This window comes from Zonotrichia leucophrys, chromosome 15 (genome assembly GCF_028769735.1).
Source record: "Zonotrichia leucophrys gambelii isolate GWCS_2022_RI chromosome 15, RI_Zleu_2.0, whole genome shotgun sequence".
In the NCBI taxonomy this organism is placed as follows: domain Eukaryota; kingdom Metazoa; phylum Chordata; class Aves; order Passeriformes; family Passerellidae; genus Zonotrichia; species Zonotrichia leucophrys.
In genome coordinates this window covers 7,713,176-7,735,202 of record NC_088185.1, presented here as the reverse complement: position 1 = coordinate 7,735,202, position 22,027 = coordinate 7,713,176, and the positions used below count along the sequence as shown (strand labels likewise).

Genomic DNA, 22,027 nt, shown 5'->3' with positions numbered 1-22,027 from the left:
AAGGCGGAAGCCCGGCCCTCGCGCCCTCCGAGGCGGCCATCGCTGGGAGCCCCTTCTGCCCGCTCGGCTTCTCTCCGGTCACCGGGTGCTGGCGCGGCCCTGCCGCCTCTTCTTTGACCTCCGTTTATTGGCAAAACAAGCATCTCGCCCTTAGCAAAGATGGCGGACACGGCGACAATACCCAGCAGGGTGCTTCCGGCTGGAGCTCTCTCGGGATTGGCCAGCAGCGCGGATCGTCACCGCCGTCTCCGCATCCCATTGGCGAAGCCCCGGAAAAGATTGGGCAGATCGCCCTGCAGAGGCGGGGTGAGGGCGTTCCTATTGGCCAGCGCCTCATGAGGCGCAGACCAATGAGACGCGGCGCTGCTTTGGCGCCCAGTTTGAGCGGGCGAGGCCTGCGGCTGCCGCCCGTTCCCGCCGCGCGCGCCCGTTCCCGCCATGTTCGTGTCCGACTGCCGCCGGGAGTTCTACGATGTGATCGTCACCCAGGTGCGGGCAGCGCGCCGTGACCGGCCGGGGCGGCACCCCGAGCGGCCTCCCCCGGGGCTCTCCCCGCTTTGGGCTGCCGCGCTTCCCGCCGCCGGGTCGGTGTGGGGCGTCCCCGGTCTGCCCACGGCGGCTGAGGCGAACCGGCTGAAGGGCTGCGGTGCTCTGGGGCGGTGCCGGCCCCGCTCCGGGGGCTGCGGGGCGGGGGTCGGCGGCGGGGAGCACCGGCCGGGCGGCCGCGCTGAGGGCGGGGGTCCGGCGGTCACCCGGGTGGTCAAAAATCCCTTTCCCGAGTGGTCAAAAATCGCTTTCCTGGGTGGTAAAAATCCCTTTCCCGGGTGTTTTTTCCCTTTCCTGCCCTTGGGAACCGGGACAAAGCAGCGTCAGCGCCGTGAGGTCTCGCCAGGAATTTCACTGACTGTTCGCCTCCTTCTGCAAAAGTGTTTTTGTGTGTTCTGGATCTCATGCTTAACAATGACATCTCTGAACTTTAGTTTAGTTTAGTTTAATATCTTTCTAGCCGTTTTGGTGTTATTTCCCCAGACACTAAATACTGTTTTCTGCGATCTTTAGAGGTTTTCCTGCAATCATGTAGCACATCTGTTTGCCACTTGTATTCTGAACCCAGGGTTTGCTTAACTCCGTTCCCTGTGGTAAGGTGGTGAAGCTTTTGTTGGACAATCTTTGGACATTTCTACCAATGAAATTATATTATGGACTGCGCAAATGGAAGCATTTATCTTAATTTCTCCAGCTGTGAGCAAAATCTCAAAACACCCTTTCCCTAAAACCTAAAACAACATTCACAAAACAAAGAAAAGCTGAACCAACCAACCTGTCCCTCCCTCCCAAAAAATAACACCAGCCAACTTTGATTTATGTGAAAGTATTTCTTTCTTGAATTGCCTTGCTCTTGATTTTGCTACAGATTTTTTTTAGTTAAAATTGCAGATCTCTGTTGAAAATGAAGGCCGTTCTAAACACAATGAAAATAATTGTAGGGCTTGACTCGGTGTGAAACTTCAAAAATATGTGAAGTTCAGAGGAGTCTGTGTAATTACTTATCCCTAAAGGAGCTGAAACATTTTGGGTATGTGGAGTTGCTTGTTTTTAATATTGCCAGTTATCCAAACTGGTTAATTTTGGTTGCAGTGTCCATTCAGAAGCAATCTTGTTTTATGCTTATGATGATCTCTATGTGATGTCAGTATTCTAAGCATTTCATGTACCAGCATGCTTTATTTGGCACCTCTATTAATGCTATTATTTTGTTGTTTTTACAGCGTGTTCTTCTTCTTGTTGCTTCAGATGTTGATGCATTATGTGCTTGTAAAATACTCCAAGTAAGTCTGGGTTCATTGTCGCTGCAGGCTGACAGCATGAGAAAATATGGATGCCCTGGGATGCTGTACATGGGTGTGAGCTGGGGAGAGGGGGAAGCTTTAATCTGCCTTTGTAGCCTTTGCTTCCATGAGTTATGGCACTGCAGACTGGTGATTCACAGCCTCAGAGCTCACACAGATTTGTCATTTGGGATGGGATGTCTTTATTTTAAGGGTTTGCGTGGAACAGTCACAGCCTGGTGTAGCATTGCAGAGAGGCTGTTTCCCTGTTCCCCTCCCCTCTGCTCACAGCTGTTCCTTCCTTGCAGGCTTTGTTTCAGTGTGACCATGTGCAATACACACTCGTGCCAGTGGCTGGCTGGCAAGAGCTTGAAACTGCCTTTCTGGAGCATAAAGATCAGGTGAAAAATCCTAGAAAATTTTTGAGCTGTAGCTCATCTTTTGTTAAGATAAACTGCTTCCCTTTCCCAATTTAAAATATCAACACTTAGTCTCATTATTATTAGTGGTTTCTTAAAGCTGTGATTGCAATTTAACCCACCAGTAATAAACTTGTCAAGTTTTTAACATCACCTCCAAAAAATGTGCTATAATGTTGATAGAGTCAAATGAAGTTTGCACAAATTATGATATATAAAGGTGCTGGTATTGAATATCCAACATCCCTGAATTTTGGGATTTTTGAATTTTGTGTGCTTTGCCTTAAAAAAAATTTCTGCCTCAGAGACATCAAATATCAGAGAGTAAACACAAGTTTTGGCAATGATGACTGCTCTGTAGGTTTTGTAAATGTATTTTCAGTTTTCCATGTCTCCTGGCAATTTAAGTAATGAGCTGCTTCTTTTTTTTCTGCTTTTCATTGCAGTTCAAATACTTTGTTCTTATTAATTGTGGTGCCAATGTAGACCTCCTGGAAATCTTGCAGCCTGAAGAAGACACTTATTTTTTTGTATGTGACAGTCACAGACCAATTAATGTGGTGAATGTTTACAATGACACACAGGTAAAACTTTCCTTTCATAAAAACCTCCCCAGAATGTGGTGGTGAGCAGTGCAGTGCTTTTCTGTGTTTGCAAAACTGGTTAGAATGTTAGCTTGTAGGTCAGAAAGCAGCATTAATAAATAAATATTTGCAGTGGTAATGTACATGACCAGAAAAAATCCTTTTTCCAGTAGTGAAATGTCTAAAGTTAGCAATGTGACAGTTGTCAGTAGTAAGCGCCTGTTAATCTTTTTGCTGTAAATCAAACTGCCATAAATCAGAGGATAAACATCCCTTCAGAATCTGACATGTATTATTTCTCAACATCTAGCAGCACCTAGAATTTAAAGTATCAAGAACAAATTATTTTATTTTAAAAAGCATTAAAAGGATAATATTTTCAATAATGCTCTAACAAAGGAACATGAGTTTTTACTCTTATTTTCAATAAATCAGTGTGGTATTTGTATTAAAAACCAGTGTTATGTTTTGTTATGCAAGAAATTAATACAGCCTAAATTAATTTTTAGTTTCTTTTCTAAGTAGGAATGCATTTTGCTCACTAAATAAGATACTTACTCTAAAGTACAGCTTTCTCCTTGCTAGATTAAGCTGTTGGTCAAGCAAGAGGATGATCTGGATGTTCCTGCTTACGATGACATCTTCAGAGATGAGGATGAGGAGGAGGAGGAGGAGGACTCAGAGAATGAAAGTGGTGGCTCAGAGCCCCTGGAGAAGCGCAGACGGTTTGAGGAGGTTTGTTCTCTGCTCTGTTCTGAAAGGAAGAAAGAGAACTCTGCTATTACATATATTTGACATCATCATTATATTTGATTTAAAAGTTGTGTTCCATTAGGTCACAAATCCAAGGGCAAGATCTAAAAATAATCTACAACAACAGTTAGTTTCACATTAACAAAATATTTATTTATCTGAACTACACAGAAATATTTTCCCTAAATTTAAAAAAAACCTGTTTGAACTTACTTATGCATAATTCTTTCTATAATCAGTGAACTGGAGAGATCCATCTCCTAACATGTGCTGTGGGCTTGGCAGTCTAGCAGTAGAACTTGTTTAGATATTGACTCCTTTTACAAAAAACCTGTTTGAGAAGATACAAGCTCACAAATAGTTTAACAATGCATTTTATCTGTGCTTGTAGCAGTAAACTCACAAAAGTTTATTAAATGTGCACATGAAATTTAATTTGCCATGTTACTTGTAGCATATTTTCTATTTATATTACAAAAGCAAAAAAAGGCATGGGACCAGCAACATTAAGGGACAACTAAATATGAAGACAACCTTAGATTTAATAAATATTTCATGTTATCTTTGTTATCTTCCCATTAGCATTGCACTTTTTTTTCCTAGTAATTTGAAAAGGCACTACCTTAGCCAAAGAAGCTATCCAATTCAAAAGAAAATTACAGATACACAAAAGCTTTTCTCAGATCTGTTAAATATTTCACAAAAATCTTATGTGTGCTCCTTGGCAATATTTTTGGTAATGCTTTTCTCATTACATATTATTAATGGCAAATTTTTTAAAGGAGAAGAAATATTTTTAATGAAAATTTTAATTACATTTTTAAAATTAAAGTTTAATAAGTGAGGTATCTAGATGCTAATCTATTAGAATATTTTTTCTTGCTTTTTAACATCCTGGAAATTAATTTACAGGAGGTAATAGAGAGGACAATGAAAAGAAGACAAAGGAGAGAATGGGAAGCACGCAGGTGTGTAAATGGGTTTTTCTTATGTTGCTTCTTTTTCTTTCACTTTTTATTAAAGTCGTGTTAAGAATACAAACACAAGATAACAAACTGTGATTTGCAAGATGCTTTGGTTATAACTTTGTTTAGAAAGTTGAGAGAGATATTTAGTATATAAAGATAAACTTTAAATGGAGGGAATTGTAAATAGTAATTTAAAATTTGAGTACCAATAGGTGCATTGGCTCACTTCAAACAGCTGTAATATTCTTATCTTGTCTGTCCTGGGCTGAAATTTGTCCTTCTGTTTTCTACTTTTACAATCCCACTGTAGTCAATAGGAATGAGCAGGAACAAATCAGATAAAATGGGGTTTGAGGAATAGTGATGTAATTATTTTTCCTTTTTGCTTTATGAGTACGTTTCAGTGTGGTTTCCACATTATTACTAAAGTCTAATTGCCTTGCAGATAAACAATTTCTGGCCCAAGTTTAATATTTTTAATTGCTTAAATGAAATTTAAATATTAATCACCATTTCTGGATTTTTTTTAATTAATTTGTTGCAATGACCAGTTCCCCACTTAGTCAAATCTGGGTTTTTTTTCCATTTTAGACGAGAAATTCTTTTTGATTATGAGCAATACGAATACCATGGAACCTCGGTAAGTATAAACTCTGTTTGCCATCAAACTTTAAGGTGTAAAAGTAATTGGGCAATATCCAATGTTATAATTATTTATTACAATTATATAATTGTCTAATAATACTATTCAATATAATAATATTATTGCATCTTGCATTTTTATATCTTATTGTTGTATATATATGATGCAGTGTATATATATATATATATATATAAAAGTAGTTTAACTTAGTCTAATGTTTTATGGCTTTTTTTTAGATCTTTGCAAGGGTAACTATCTATTTACAAAATACTGTCACAAAAAGGCTTGAGCATGTAGGGAGGTTGTTTTTTTGTCTTTCAGAGTGTCAGGATATCCCAAACACAGCACTTAGGGCATCAAACTTTCTGTCATTTCACCTCTCTGATTATTTATATTTAATTGTTTTATTTGTTTAATTGTTTGTTTAATTGTTAAACAATAAAACAATAAAAATTGTTAATGCTTTCTATATAATGCAGGTTTACAGAGCTCTCTAGAATATTTTTCTTTCTGCTTCATCTCTTGGGAAGGGGCTGGCAGATTGTCAGACTGCAGGGTGATTTCTTGGGCTTTAGGAGCGTGCTGGACTTGGCAGATTGAGCTGTTGTGTTTGTTTAGTGAGCTGTGTCTTGTGCTCATTTGTCTTTTTGCTTCTCCCTCCTGCAGTCTGCAATGGTGATGTTTGATCTGGCATGGATCATGTCTAAGGATTTGAATGACATGTTGTGGTAGGTTCCCATCATCATTTTCTGTAGAGATTGGAAGCTTAAACCTGCCACAAAGGCAGGCATGGTTTCCCAAAATTATTTTGTTTTTCTATGAGATTCCAGTTTCTTTTGGGGGTGGATACTTGTCTTCAAATAGAGGATGCATCTGTGTAAATTAATTAAAAACAACAACAGATTTTGCATGGAAAAAAGGAGATTGGTACTATATGTGTCTGTCTGCAGAAGAGGGAATAATAAAGTAGATAACTTTGTTATTAACTTCTCTGTACTGCTGGTAAGCAATGCTTCTGATTTGCTCTATTACATACTTAGAGGGTTAAATATAATATACTCTACAGAATATTTGTATGTTTAACATTTTTTTTCTATTTCTTTTCTTCCAAAAACTTTAGGTGGGCTATTGTTGGCCTAACAGATCAGTGGGTCCAAGATAAAATCACTCAGTAAGAAAGTTTTTTTTTTTAAGTTTATTCTTTTATTATTAATCTTTTATATTTATTTGTCTATCTTATAAAATTTTATTTTTGGGAGTAACTAGCAGCAATTAGTAGAGATCAGGAAACATAAGGGTATTATTATAACAGCTATAAGTAATTAACAGTGATATTAAATATATAAATGCCTGAATGTGATCTGTTGCCTTCCAAAGTTAGGAAGATATATATTTAAAAAATAATTTTCTGTAATTTAGAATTTTTAAGCTAACTTTGTTTTTCACAAAATTATAAATCAATCACTTCTAATCTGGGAGGAAATTGTGTTTAATGGTAGTTTACCTGAGCATGAACTTGATACAGCTTTATTAAAGGTAGAAACTTTTGTGTGTGTTTTGTATCCTCAAGGTTCTTTTACGGTTTTAGATAACAAGTTTAAGATATTTTTTCCTCTTTTTTTATTTCCTACTAGATATGATCAGAATTCTAGCATTACATGTGCAGACTCAAATTCTCGTGTTGTATTGTTACTAATACATGAACATTTTCAAATAGATAAGTGTAATAGTATATTACACTTATCTTGTAATATGCTACAAGATATTTCTGATTTCTTTGGTCAGTCTATTGTTTGGTTTTGTAGTGTTGTTTTGTTTTGGGTTTTTTGTGGTTTTCTTTTTGTTTTGGTTGTGGCTTTTTGGTGGGTTGCTTTTGTTTGGTTGGGGGTTTTGGTTCTTTAATTTTAATAGCCTGGGTAAAAAGAAGAATGTTGAAAAACAGTATTTAATGAGTTGAGAGGTTTTAAAAATCTATCTACAATTTTCATGCTGCAGACTTTAGGAAGCATTTTTATTTTCTGGTAATCAAGAAGAAAACTTTGCAGGCAGAGGTGAGGTGGCAGTGTTTGTGTTGCAGGATGAAGTACGTGACGGACATCGGGGTCCTGCAGCGCCACGTCTCGCGCCACAACCACCGCAACGAGGACGAGGAGAATTCCCTGTCCATTGACTGCATGAGAATTGCATTTGAGTATGAGTATCCTTAAAGAAGGTCTGGGCTGAACCCTCTGGAGTTTTTATCTAGGGGAAAAAAAAATGCCAGCGCCATCTCTGCTTAGAGTGGAAATAAAATAAAGGGAAATGTTTTATAGTGGATGAATCTCTGTTCCAGCTGCTCGTGGGGCTTCAGTTCAGTTTAACCTTTCAGAACTGCTTACAAGTCACCATTGCTACTCTTGGGTTACATCACCTGAGCTTCTCACTGCACTTTATGCAATATGTAAGGGCAGCTGAATCCTTTCCTGCTCGTGGAGTTTGTAGGGTCAGGGGTTTTTGTGTTTGCAGTTGTTTGCCTTAACTCCTGCTCAGCCTGCGCCTGGCACTGTACCAGCACTGGTCTCTCTATGAAAGTCTCTGCAACACCTGCTACACCTCTGCCAGCCTCAAGCTTTGGTCTGTGCAAGGGCAGAAGAGGCTCCAGGAGTTTTTAGCTGACATGGGGTGAGTTATAAAAATTTGGATCATTTTTTTTTTAATGACTTACAGGAAAATATTCAGAATATAGCTGGCAAGTACTCAAGCTGTCAGCTTTTAAATATGATTGTGGGGCTCTGAATAGGTGGCAGTGTCTCTGAGTTACACAACTTGTGTATTGGTTTACAAGGAACATTTGCTCTATGCTTTTATGGAATGGCAGCTCAGTAAAGTAACCTCTGCTTCCTTGTATTCACTTTTCAATGACTGAAATAACAAATGCATGCAAGTTTAGCCAGACTTAACCTTGTTAAATCATCTAATAATTTTAAAAGTCCTATGAGAAAAAGGCAAAATATTTGTTTCTTCTGGCATACCTGTCTGAATTTTTTTCCTCCTGTTCTTAGTTTGCCCTTGAAACAAGTGAAACAGAAGTTTAATTCCATGGACGTGTCTTTGAAAGAAAATCTTCGGGAGATGATTGAAGAATCTGCAAACAAATTTGGGTAAATTGTTTTAAATACAAATGTTTTATCTGAAAATACTTTTCAATTAAGTTCAAATATTTTTGTATGAAGATGATCTAATATGTTGTTTTTAAAAATATGATTCTTAGATTGACAAAGTAACACTGGATTTGTTGCAAATGCTAGCATAAGGTTTTTCTTCATGTGCTTAAGATTAACAAACTGGGGAGACAGCTGGTCACTGTTGATAATGTTAATGAACTTTTCTGGTTTATTTCATTTTGCAGAATGAAAGATTTGCGAGTTCAGACTTTCAGCATTCACTTTGGCTTTAAGAACAAGTTCTCAGCAAGTGACATAGTTTATGCAACAACTTCTCTCATGGAGAACATAGAGAAAGAGGGGCCTGAAACAACTAATTTCATTAAGGCTTTGGACAGTCTCTCCAGGTACTGAAAAAATGCTTCAGTATTTTGCAATTTTATTTAGGGAAATGTATTGGGATTATGGATCTCAAGTATGAATTTTTACTTCATAAGCTATTGAAGAAAAATATTAAAATATCCCTGTGAATAGTATTTTGATATAATTTTTATGTCAAAAACTTTTTTGTACTAAGGAAGTCTATTTTTATTCTTTTTGTGGCAGGGGTAACCTGGACAAGCTGCACCAAGGACTGGACCTGGCCAAAAAGCAGCTACGTGCCATTCAGCAGACGGTGGCCAGCTGTATTTGCACCAACCTTGTCATTTCCCAGGGGCCATTTCTTTATTGCTCCCTCATGGAGGTCAGAATTGTGTGTTTGGGCTCTCATTTGAGACTCCTTTTTGGCTGTATCATCCTTGAATAACAGTTGCCCTAAGTGCTTGGCCCAGCAAGAATGACTCTGTAAGAAAGAACCAATATCTCTGGACAGTGCTGTCCTCTGATGGGTCAATATTGACATTGCTGGGAGCTCCCAAAGGCAGAATCACCCCTCATAAAGGGGAGAGGGCTTTGCTGCAAAGCTGGGTGAGCTCAACCTGCATTGAAATGGTTCTTGTTGGTGTTCTTTGAGCCACACACAGCTTCTAGACTTGTTAGTAGACAATAAAACTAAGTAAGAGTAAGAATCATCTTGGGCTGTAATTAAAATAATTCTTCTTTTCCTAGGGCACACCAGATGTGAAACTGTTCTCCAAACCAGTGTCTCTATGTCTGCTTAGTAAATACTTACTGAAATCCTTTGTTTGTTCTGTAAGTAAATCAAAAGCATTTGACTCACAAACTTCTGGCTGGTTTAGTACTAATTGTGCTGTCAGATACTTGCAGTTGATTATTAAAAACATTAGAGGAAACTATTAATAATGTTTTTCTGCTGATTGATTGGATGATTTTAGCATATTTGTGAATGCTGCTCTAGGGAAGACAGCTATTTGGAGACTTCATAGCATTGAGTTTTCATTACCAAGATAATAACAATCTAAACATTTGTGTAATTTTGTAAGTTTTTAGGGAGCACAACTAAAATTTCTTTTAGTCCTTAAAGTAACTTTTACTGTAAGGAACAGTGAATTAAGATATCCTGTAAAGAAAACACATTCTTTGAACTGCAGAATGTGTATCCTTAGGTGGCTATTTGTAATGCTATCTCCCATGGAGAGCTGATATTCAATTGCTTTCTGACCTTGTGTAACACAGAGATTTTCTGACTTCCAGACAAAAAACAAGCGCTGCAAGCTGCTGCCCCTGGTCATGGCTGCACCCATGGACGTGGAACAGGGAACTGTGATCATGGTGGGGATTCCTCCAGAGACGGAAAGCTCAGACAAAAAGAAGTAAGAAAAGTGTTTACAAGTTCTAAACCTGTCTCTGAAGCAAATATATCTTTCCTGTACTATTTAACATTGATTGTGTTGACTTTAATTGTATCCTTCTCAAAAACACACGTTCTGCATACTGTGTGCATGGGGCACTTTGAGAGAGGATACAGATCTTCAAGCAGGATCTTGCAATCCTTGCAAGGTTTTTCTTTTCCTTCCGTCTTAAAAGAGGGAAATAGTTCACTACACGGCCCATGACTTCATTTCTAAAAGCCTCCAATGTAAAAACTTTTGCAAGCGAATAAGCGAGGTGTGTGTTGAATACACAGCACCTGTAAAAACATCTGGAATCCATTTCCACCTCTCAGCCAGGAGAAAGTTCCTTGCTTCTACCTCAGTAAACATCCTTTTCCCGTGACACTCATCCCTATTTCTGCTCCTGCCTCAGCTTTTTTGGAAGAGCCTTCGAGAAGGCTGCGGAGAGCACGAGCTCCCGGACGCTGCACAACCACTTCCAGATGTCCAGTGAGTAGCGGGGCCCGCAGGGGGCGGTGCTGGCGCGGCCCGCGGGAGGCTCGGCCGGGCTCAGAGCCTGCCTGCCTCTGCAAAGAGCACGGGGCACCCAGCCCGTGCACAAATCAGCACCCAGCCCCCAAATCACCCCAGCCGTCAATGGGCACAGAGCGGGGCACCCAGCCGGGCACATGGGGGCACAGAGCGCAGGCCCAGCCCTGGCAAGAGCACGGGTACCCAGCCCGTGCACAGAGCACAGGGGCACCCAGCCCAGGCACAAAAGCCACTGGCACCCAGGCCCCGTGCACAAACTCAGCACCCTGCCCGTAGCACCAGCGCATGCAGGGCACCCAGCCCTGCACAGGCACGGGTACTGAGCCCAGGCACAAAGCCGGGGACCCAGCCCTGGCACAGAGCACGGGGCACCCAGCCCGTGCACAGAGCGCGGGCACCCAGCCCGTGCACAGGCACAGGGTACTGAGCCCAGGCACAAAGCACAGGGCACCCAGCCCGTGCACAGAGCATGGGGCACCCAGCCCTGGCACAAATCAGCGCCCAGCCTGTGCACAAATCATCACCCAGCCCGTGCACAGAGCGCAGGGCACCCAGCCCTGGCACAAAGCACAGGGCACCCAGCCCGTGCACAAAGCACAGGGCACCCAGCCTGGCACAAATCAGCACCCAGCCCGTGCCCACAGAGCCAAGCGGGGGCACCCAGCCCTGGCCACCAACCAAACGCAGGACACCCCGCCCAGCCCGTGCACAGAGCAGCAGGGCACGCCAGGCCCAGGGCACAGAGCGCGGGGCACCCAGCCCTGGCACAAAGCACAGGGCACCCAGCCTGGCTTTCTCAGGCAGTCTGTTCTGCATGCCCTGGCAGTTTGCACATGTGCCCTTCACAGCCCATGATGTTGTCTGTGAAGACTAAATTTAGCAGCGTGGTATTGATGGGATACTTTAGCAGTGAAATCAGCCTGTCTTGCACATGCTTAAAAAAAGAGGCTTTTTAAACCATATCTATCTATGCATGTTGAATATGCCCAGAAATATTCTTAGATTTAAGAAGTGCCTGCTCTGTTATGGAGTGAGCACCTGTTGTGTTCACAGGGGTCCCAGGACGAGGGAAGAGATGAGAATCTTGACTCCATGTTTCAGAAGGCTGATTTATTATTTTATGATACATATTATATTAAAAGAAAATTATATACTAAAACTATACAAAAAGAATAGGATTTCATCAGAAGGCTGGCAAGGAATGATAACAAAAGCTGGTGACACTCAGAGAGCCCGAGCCAGCTGACTGTGATTGGCCATTAATTAAAAACAACCAACACGGACCAATCAAAGATGCACCTGTTATATTCCACAGCAGCAAATAATTATTGGTTTTCTTTTCCTCTGAGGCTTCTCAGGAGAAAAATCCTGACAAAGGGATTTTTCAGAAAATATCATGCTGACAAGCACCTGCGAATTAGTTTGCTAATATTTAGGCACAAAATAAACAATGTCCTTTGCATTTTGTCCAAATTGCTTCTCCTTCTTAAAGATGGGTAAAAATATAAATTGGTATACTCAGGCTTATTGTTCTTCAAGAGAAGATACCTGGTATATCTTCTGGTGATATCTGGTATATCTGTCAGTTATTTGCATCCTGTAATAAAATATTTCATCTTTTAGTAATTGAATTGAAAACAGAAGATCGGAGCAAGTTTCTGGATGCACTCATTTCTCTCTTGTCTTAAAGGTAAGACACTGTAAGGATTACTTTAAAAATTATTATAAATCAAGTAACCTGCCACTATCTGTAGGGTATTTTTTTAAAATATGGCAACTTTTAGTGAAAATATAAATTGAAACTGAGAGTTTCTTACAAAGGCAACTGTTTTCCTTTGGAGGAGGAGGCAGACAATGTGAAAGCAAAATTTTTTCATCCTTAAGAGATTTATTTAAGTTTCATCATCCCTGAGCTTCTCTGTCATTGTTCCTAACTTTTTGTGCCTTTTTAACTCATGGTGGAAAAGGAGTTTGTGTTGTGAAAAATATTAGTTCATTGTAGCTGATCCTCTGTTACTGACATTTAATTCTGATGGCTTCTTTGAGCTCAGGATGGAATTTTGGCCACAGCAGTGCCACTGGCTTTGATGTTAATGCAGAATTTGCATTTTAGGGTTGTAGCCTAGGCTGGTGTGCAGTTTCTACCTGGAGCAGAGATGGGGATGTAAGAATTTATTTGTGGTTGTCAAGTAGCTGCACACTGGTCCAAAGCAGCTTGTTAGACAGCAGAGGCATGCATGGCTCACAGGATTTCTACATCCATTTGTTCCTTTCTTTACCCTCTGACTACTGATTGTTTTGTCTTCTGCTCTTGTCATGCAGTGGTGCCTTTTGGCTCCTTGTGCTGGAAGCTGAGGATGAGACCCTCTGAAATGGTTTTGGATGTTCCAAAGTTCATGGTGCTGCAGTTTTGGTGGGTCTTAGGTACTGGTGCAGGCCTGGACTGGTGTTTTAATGCCTTTTGGGAGGTCAAAAGGATTTTGATCTCAGCACAGAGATACTGAACACATCTTTGTCTAAACATCCTACCCTGCTAATGGCAAAGGCTGTCACCTGGTATTTGTACATTGGATTTCTATTTATCAAACCTGCTTTTATTAGTAGATGTACTCTTGTGATGTTCAGTTGTTGACTGATAACAAAAAATAGGTTTTGAAATTCCATATTTATATTACTGTTCAATTGTACTTTTAAAATTGTCTTGAATGCTTTTTATTTTTTTAATCCAACTATTTGAAACTCTCCTTGAGGTTCTAGAATGCTGAAAATGTTTTTTAGTATTATCAGATTGAAGTCTTGTAGTTTAATTGAAAGACTTGTTTTGTGAGAGGAGTTTTTAGATTTCAGGGTTTTTAAAATCCAAATACTGAGCAACTGCCAAATACCAAATGAAAAATCCAGGGAATGCCAGCATCAATAAAGCCTTTTTAGTCATGCATTGTGATACTGTATTGTCACTTGTAGCTTGACTCTGGGAATAGTTTTCCTGGAAGGAGGCTGAAGCACTATGATAACTCTGTGTAGTGTAGCACTGTAAATATTGACAGAGTAGCTTATCCTGTTCCATTGCAGATTTCATTTTACTTTGGTCATGAAATGGCTCCTTGGCCTCACCCTGCTGTGTAAATGTGTACATGTGGAATGCTCTTCTGCTTGAAGTGTTTGTCTGAATTCACTGTGACTTCGATGTTTTCATGTGTTGTAACAAATACATAGAGGTTATGTATCATTACATCATTCTTTGTACATATTTTAATACAGATTAATTTAATATTAAATGTGATTTAAATGTAGCCAACAGCAACCTAATTAAACTATCTATTTTTATTCAAAGAAGAAGTTGGTTTGGGTTTTTAAGAGTTTTTTTATATGTTGTCACCTTATCTGAATAAAATCCCTGTGCCAAGCTGGGATGGCCAAAAAATTGTGCTTCCTAAGATAAAGCAAAGCTGCCTTTTGATTTTGAATGCTTACTAGGTAGTATTGACAATAAATTGTATTGCCCCTTAGCAGCTCAATTTGGAGTTTACAGCATACAGAAATTGTCACTTTTCTCAACTACCTTGCTGGGCTTTAGGTCTCTGGAAATGGAAACACAGAAGTTTCTGCTGTCCTTTGAACAAGTAGTGCCAGGCCAATTAATATGTAAAAGGTACAAGTGTCTGTGACAGTGAAGTGCACTTCTAAATATTCTCACTTTATCTTTCAGCTGCAAACTGCTGGGTGAATTAAATTAGATAAATGTAGGAAATTAATTTATTTATCACAAAAGAATCACTGCCATTTCTGCAGTGTTAAATAAATGACTAACTAGTTTAGCCCTATCATATATTTAAGACTTCTTTTACTAGGTGATTGTAGTGTTTTGAAAAATGGACAGATTTTCAGGCACAAGCACCCTTTAGCTTCAGCATGGTGTGTCATACTGGGAGGATGAGAAGTGGGAGCTGATTTTTATGTTGGGATGTGTTGGTGATTGCTTTCCTGCCAGGTTCTTCAACCAAACATGAGTAACATAAAACATAAACTTTCCTTGTCCCTCCTTGACTGGTTTTGTTGGTTGGTTTTTGCTGGTTTTTAAGTTCAATTTTTCCCAAGATCTGCTGGAAATGCCCAAAATGCTTTTGCAAATTTTAGAATTGATCAGCTGTTGAACTGATTCCCAGGTCATCCAAATGTTGCCATAAATCAGTCTGGAGTGTGGAATGCTGTGTAAAAAGAAAGTTATTAAATCTACATGGACACCTGAAGGAGTTTCTGCCAATAGATAAAAATTTGCATGTCAGCATTTTACAATGTGGGCAATAGAATCCAAGGCTCCTTATGTAGTTTATTTAAGTCTACAGAGTTTGTTGATTAATATGTTAATGCTACCTGGAGAATAATTGTGTGAGGAGATTGTGGAGCAGTTTCATTCAGCTGCAATAACTTTGTGGTTTGAGTGGCCCATTGAAATTTGTGTGGATTGGATAACATGGTCACTTGACATCTCTGCCTGAGGAGATAATTATGCTTTTGATTGATTATCCCAAACAAATTGTGGCTCTAATGACTGATTTTGAAATAGAGCACTGAGAAATCAACTTAGCCTCTGAAATGTACAGTCATATTCCACCTAGCCGTGTCTGAATGCAAATAGAAACATTCCCTAAGGATTATATTGAAGCTGCAGTAACTCTTCCAGTGTTTGCTTGCTGTAATAGCAGCCTCCTAATCAGTTCTTTAAATATTTCTGCTGCTGCTAATCTGAGAACAATAGCAGTATAAAACAAATCCTTTAAAATGTTTTAGTTTTCCTTTAACAAAATAAAATGTTGAAAATCCTTAAATACCAAAGTACTGAAGCAGCTGAACAAGCTGATTTATGCCATTCCTGCTCAGTGATTCATGGCTGGGCTTTTTATGGGGTGATAGATTTAAACATAATTGAAATTGCACAGTAAAGATCTGATTTGATTTGAATTGAAGTGAATCCTCTTTTATGAAAGAATTCTGGTGACTTAATAGACTTGTACTTACCAGTGTCAAGGTTGCATAGTGGGTAAGAATTCTTACTTCCTTTCCTATTTCTCTTTAGGAGAAAAAAAAAATAAAATTAATGAATGTTACAGCTTCCTTGTATGAAAAACCTACAGAGTCTGTGCCAGTTTGGCTGTGGCAGTGGCAGCCACAGGGGGAGGCCAGTGGGCTTTGCTCAGTTCTTGGCCTCTGATGTCAGAAGCAGGTGCTGGGGAAGGATAAAGAAACAAAGCTGCTGCATTTGGTGCTTCCTTCCAGACACAAAGTGCTGGCCCAGTCCTTGTGCCCAAGGCCATCCTGAGCCAGGTGTGGTTTCTGTGTTTGGTCACTGTCAGTGGTTATCTGGGATTCTGCATTCACTTCCTCCTGGGTCTTTGCAAAATTCCAGCCTGTGCAGAGTTTGTGGTGAGCAGATCTGCAGCACAGCTCAGTATTGTGTGAAAAACTACAACTCTAGGGAACAGTGTAATAGTGCTGGTTGCTCTTATTAATGGAAATTAAAATCCCTACAATGATTTCTAAGCAAATTATTTTGCAAATATTCATTATTTTTATTTGCTATTGTAAAACATTTTGTAATAAAGGACAGAAAATATTCCTGGCTTGAATATTGGAAGATATTAGGGGATTATGCCTTGATCTACAGGAGTATGTGTGTTTATCATCAGACTTTTATGCTTTGGTACTTGGATGAAAATACAGCTGGTCCTACATCAAAAGGAGCTCTAGTTCATGAGCCACATCAAATTTAGCTGCAGTATTGGCTCTTTCTTCCCACTCTTCCCTGTGACTGCTCCCTTAGAGCCTTCTGCTCCTCTGTTATGGCAGAAGCAATAAATCAGAGGTATTTCAGAATCTGATGGTTTTAACTGCTCTATCAGCAATTTGAGTTTATATTAGTAAGTAGCAATCATCACTTGTAAACCTGATAGGATCTGAGGCAGCCATTGCAGCCTTAAAATGCTGAATGGTTTGCAGGAGAGCTGTTTGAGTGTTCAGTTAAATCCCATGTACTCTAGAGAACTCAGGCAGGAGAAGAACCTTAGAATTGTCATGTTTGACTGTCTTTATTGCTTCAGTTTCACTTTTTCCACTCCTGTTTTCAGGACAACATTTCCAGCGCTCACCTGTCCAGAAATACAAGAGAAATAAAACTTTACATCACTCCAATCACTAGTCTGGAGCATCCCAGTTGTAAAGTCCAGAAGAGGAAGTTTTAAAATCAGTCTCTTTTGTAGAGCAGCTCTTTGAAGATGGTTTTGTTCTGTTGAATTGGCCTCTCAGGGTGGGCTGACTTGTAAAGAGGGGAGCAGTACAGAGCAGTATTTATTAAAAAGGAGATGTAGTAATCACAAGTGAAGAGGAATTAAAACATAAAACACCAGGACTGTTCTCACGGCAATAAACAGCATCATTTTTTGATTTTATGTGTACATCTGTCAATCAGTGGTTTTGATTCCCTTATAGAAGGAATATTCTTGAAAACATTCCTCTGAAATTTCCTTTGTGAGTAAGTCTGGCTTGAGGGAAAGAAAGCAGTGAAATGTTTGTTTCTTTAAACGGAAAAATTGAAATCCCTCTTGGCACTCATGTACCATTGTTGGCTTCAAGGTGGTACTAAAAGTTCCCTTGGAGCAGATTCAAGAGCTGAAAAATATGCTGCCCAGGGTGGAGCTCCAAAATGCCACCTTTATGTACAAGCATTTGGGTTATAAACACAGACTTAGCAGGAAATATTGCAGAACATTCACTAGGGAAAGAAAATTGTGGGAGCTTTTTATTTCAGACTGGATGCCATTCTTTTAAAGCATTTGAGTTTTGATTTTTGGCATTCAGAAGGTGGCAGAATTAGAGAAGAAACACAAAGGTCAAACGTTGAAAATAGGCAAGGAATCCCTAATTTCATGGTACCCAAGCTGGTGCCATCCCTGGGTCAGACAGAGCAGAGAATGGGAGTTTCCAGTCACTGCTGCTGGGTGAGAGAATCATTTTGGCTTCCTCTGCCCCCTCAAGGCATTTGTGGCTGTTGGTTCTTATCCTTGCAGGTGTTACCTTGACTTGCTGTCTGCTCCATGGTGTGCAAAATCTCAATATCCAGAGATAAAGACTTGTCTGGTAATTTGATATCACAACAAGCACTCAGCAGAGTTGCTGATGCACGCTGTTCTCAATGAGCTGCAGGCTCACAAGTCATTCTGAAATCAGAATTAAGACCAGTCCTGATGGCAGTCCCTTTATGGGCAAACCTAATCATATCTTATGAACTAAACTAAGGTAAAATGTACATCCAAGCTCTATCACAGCATAGTTCCTTCCAGTGCTGGATCTCAGGTTATTTTATTAAGAGAACAGGGGATTTTTTTAATCCTTGGTTCAACAGCATCCTTCTCTGAAGTCTTTGCCACTTCCTTAAGGACTGTAGGTGACTTCTCTGGGTATTCCTTCTGTTAATGACTAGGTTGCCCATGTTAGTCAAGCACCATGACATTCTGGGTCCTTTGTTTTCTTTTCAAAACCAGTTTTAATTTAGATTATTCCTTTCTGGTCCTTGCAAAAGAGATAATACTCCCTTCCAACAAAAGGATGCTGTCTTTTATAGCACTTAGAGTCACCTCTTATTGCTGCAGCTTGTCTGTTTGCAGCCCCTTTGGTGTTGGTGTCTCTTTCCACTGTTTGGCTCAGTGGAATTTACTTTCATTTAATCATTCATTTGCAGCATGTCAGTGGAAAATTGGAGGTACCTGCCATTGAATTGGAAACAATTCACAGGGACAGTCAGCTCTTGGTATGTTTTTATTTGCTGAAAGGAGTCACCAAGGGGCTCTCAAAATAAATATGCCATTAATAATGATCTACTGTCTGATCTGAAAGTCTGACTGGATCAGTAGCCTAGAAGGAAGGGGCATGTAAAATGGTGTTTTCTTTAAAAATTGCTGTGGTCAGTGAAGTAATTCAGGACTCAAATAGCAAGAATACAGCATGCCCTGGATCAAGCATGGTCTGAGCTCTGAGATTACCTTCTTGGGCCTTGGCTAAGTTCCTCATCTGAGACCAAGCTCTGACCAAAATGTCCCAAATCCTATGTACAGGATGACATTCATCTTTTAAGAAATTAGCATTATAAATTTTTTTCCTGAGGCTGCTGTGCTTCCTTCAGGGAAGTTTCTTTTAACTGGAAAGGGCTTTGCTACATTGTATGGAAGCTGTTAAAATTAATAAATAAAATTTTTTTAAAAAAAGTTCTCTCCAAACAGTTCTGGGCTTTTCCAGTGGTAACTGTTAAGTTCAGGGAAGCTCAAAAGAGTCTTTGGCCAAATCACTTGTGAGGGGGCAGACTGTCTTGGGAGATTTTTTTCACAGGATCTCAAATTTGAAAAGCTGTTGCCCTACCAATGGAAATAAGATCTCAACAGCTGCAGAACTAGTGCTGTAATATAATTCTGCAACCTGATCCTTTAGCTGAGAACATTGGTGTTTCATGGTACCATTTGGTTTGTGTCACACTGCCCAAATAATTGTCTTCTAAACAGAGCCAGAGCTTGTTCAGTGTTTTATTTACACTGTCCATGTCTGCCTCAATTACACAGTCATTGCTTACTAGGTTAAATCAATATCCAGTTTTTAGATATATCCACATTTCTAGAAATCCTATTTTGTCTATAATTGAGAGTTCAGGCCTATCTAGTACCAGACCAGATTACCACCCAACACTGTTTGTGGGATTTTCCTTGGGAAGTTTAAGATGTTGTCTGTCATCTCAAGCTTTACTTTCTCATTTGCCAAAATCTTCATGGCTGAAACCATTTTCTACTTTAAAAATATAAAACCTGGTATGCTCTTCATTATTTATGGCTCTTGTCAGTAACATGCATTACCCTCCAGGGTTAATGGCTCTGCAAGTGTGTGCTATCAGAGCAGCACCATTTCTGCACTGTGTAAAAGTTACATTTTGAAAAATTGAGCACAATCCTTTAAAGACCTGTATGCACATATTGTAAAGCATTCATGGAATTTCGCAGACATGTCTGTTCTAGGGGGGGAAATACTGTTCCCCTAAAACATTCTAAGGAAAAACCAAACCACCCTGCAGTTTTTCCTCTCTGTCTGCCTGTTTTCCCCTTGTGAGATTTTTCTGCCTCTGTGTAATCTGCCTCTAACATTAGGCAAAACCCATTCTTCCTACCAAAGGACTGAATTGCCCTGCAGTGTTTAGGTTTCTTTATCCTGTTATTGGGCTGCAGTTTGTTCACACCCACAAAAACAGCATACATGGGTGCTGGATTTGGTTACCTGCTTTGCAAATCCAGTGTGTGCTGTTTCATGAACATGAAGAAGGGGAAGAGTATTGTTGTTTCAGCTGGTTCCACTTGCTGTGTAGCCATGTAAGTAGATTAGCTGATATCAGTGTTAAGGACAGAGTAGTTAAAACAATAACTTAATGAACACATCCTTTTTATGAGACTTTTTCCTTGTAAAAGCTACTGAATTCTGACTCATTTATCTGACTCATACTGAATTGCTGGCTCCTGTTGTAGAATATCCTCTTAGAAAAGTCTCTGAGCATAGCATGCTGTGTCAAAGGGACAGAGCTTTCCAACTGCTGCATATAAAACTGAGAAGGGGACCTGAAAAGGACTGAAAATGACAGGGTGAAGTACAAAAATAGAAAATAAAGAACTGAGAGGAAAAGAGAGACTGAGAAACAATAGAGGGTCAGCAGTAAATCCGGTTTGCCTTTCTAGCTCAGGAAGGTGTCCTGGAATCTGTGTTTCAGGGCACCCACTGGGTGGTCACCAGAACTCTTTGAGTGTGTGAAATGAAATGGAAAACAATAGCTCAGCAGCAATTGCTTTTTTCCCTCTGATGAGGTGTTCCTTGAATTGCCAGCACGACTCCTGCTTGATTTAGCAGTGAATGCAGGCAGGCATTTCCTGAAGTGACAGCGCTGTTAGAAATGCAAAGGGAGAGGGAATAGGATACAGGAGAGTGTCCCACTAAACTGTCTGTGCAACAAAAGGGAGGATGAAATGTAGCACAGCTGCACAGGGGTCAGCTACCCAATCTGAAAACCCTCATCTCATTCTACAAATAGGTGATAGGAGCCAGCAAGATGTGGTTGAAAGAGATAGACCTTTTTGCAATGGGTAGTAGTTAAAGCCAGCTTTGTTGTCTTCCTAACTTCTCTACTTTTTATTTAAACTCATATTATCTAATAAACTCTCAACTATCTCAATTCTCATGGGGAATTTTTGCCAGTAAATGTAGATATTGTTTGTGTTCTGTCCCATTCTGACAGTCTCTGTGTATGTATATATCTGCTTACTCATCTGTTCCATTATCTCCAAATAACATATAAATTATTCCTTTCAGAAAGGGTGTCTTCTCTGAGCCTTTCAAAGATACAAATACAGTGTATGGCTCCAAGATTACTGCACTGACTTGGCAGAAACTGTTCAAGAATCACTGCTGCCCCTCCTCCTCCCTGATTACAGCCCTTAGGAAAGAAATGTGATGACTCCTCATTTTTTTGTTATTCAGCACATATTTGTGATCTTTTCTTTCATTAAACTTTGTATTTCCTCTTTGCTTCACCTTCTTCCTTCATCAGGATGGATGTTAGAGAGCACCTCATGCAAATGGACAGGGAGACCCAAAAGGACATTACTGTGACAAATTAATTAGTTATTAGCTAAGCTGAATTTAGTCTCATCTCATGCCTTTATATTTAGTCACTTGTGCTGGTTTTTATCCAGTGCTCAGTCACTCCTTTTAGTCCTTCATTTGTTTTTAGAACAAAAAAAATCTTGTCAATTGCTGAGATCGGTTTTAAACCCTCCCACTGTCCAGGGCATTCACCACCTTACCTACACACATGTTATGTGCACTGTTTTCTAGTCTGTTAAAAAATCCTTTCCTATTGTACTTTCAGCTTTGGGTACAGTATGAAACAAAGTTAATTATTGTTCTACATTTACATTTTAAGTTAACTGAGCTCTTTAGTTTTTGCTTCTGCTCTGGATATGTTCAATCCATTTCCAGGCTCTCATTCCTGTTAGCTGTTTATCAGAGTGCAGTGTCTGTGCTTTCACTGTCACCTCAGACTCTCAGTTTGGTGCCTACAGCAGAGTGAGGTCTTACCCCACTTTACTCATTGTAAAGCACTAACATTATGTCTTTCCTTTTTCTTCCTCTGAGTGAAGACCCTTCTGTTTGACTCAAACTTCCTTGCAAGGTTACAAAGTGAGGTTTCACAGCAGTTTAGGAGCTCCTGCATCCTGCCTGCCCATGTTGTGAGGCCAGGCCAGACCTAAGACCTTTTGGTTCAGGAAAAGGATGGCAGCT

The 22,027-nt window shown here is 39.9% G+C and overlaps 1 protein-coding gene across 2 annotated transcripts; it reads left to right on the top strand.

The window, feature by feature from the left end:
• Window positions 1-11: 11 nt before the first annotated feature.
• On the top strand, window positions 12-16,911 carry CDC45 (cell division cycle 45). Of its 2 annotated transcripts, none has more exons than XM_064726685.1 (19): window positions 12-489; window positions 1,770-1,829; window positions 2,138-2,230; window positions 2,695-2,832; window positions 3,418-3,567; window positions 4,498-4,553; window positions 5,145-5,193; window positions 5,863-5,924; window positions 6,317-6,367; window positions 7,274-7,393; window positions 7,726-7,857; window positions 8,238-8,336; window positions 8,585-8,746; window positions 8,946-9,084; window positions 9,450-9,533; window positions 9,996-10,114; window positions 10,548-10,624; window positions 12,290-12,356; window positions 16,792-16,911. In XM_064726685.1, the coding sequence occupies exons 1-18, from the start codon at window positions 439-441 to the stop codon at window positions 12,352-12,354; spliced, it is 1,707 nt and encodes a 568-aa protein (XP_064582755.1). In that variant the 5' UTR covers window positions 12-438; the 3' UTR covers window positions 12,355-12,356; window positions 16,792-16,911. The 2 variants fall into 2 exon arrangements, with proteins under 2 accessions (XP_064582755.1, XP_064582754.1); XM_064726684.1 differs by lacking the exon at window positions 16,792-16,911 and adding an exon at window positions 12,989-13,961.
• Window positions 16,912-22,027: the final 5,116 nt, after the last annotated feature.

Excerpts from the sequence above, each read along its gene's own strand:
- CDC45 (XM_064726685.1), top strand. The coding sequence starts at position 439 with ATGTTCGTGTCCGACTGCCGCCGGGAGTTCTACGATGTGATCGTCACC. Across the intron at positions 490-1,769 it reads ACGATGTGATCGTCACCCAG|CGTGTTCTTCTTCTTGTTGC; the intron begins GTGCGGGCAGCG and ends TTGTTTTTACAG. Across the intron at positions 10,625-12,289 it reads CAACCACTTCCAGATGTCCA|TAATTGAATTGAAAACAGAA; the intron begins GTGAGTAGCGGG and ends TTCATCTTTTAG.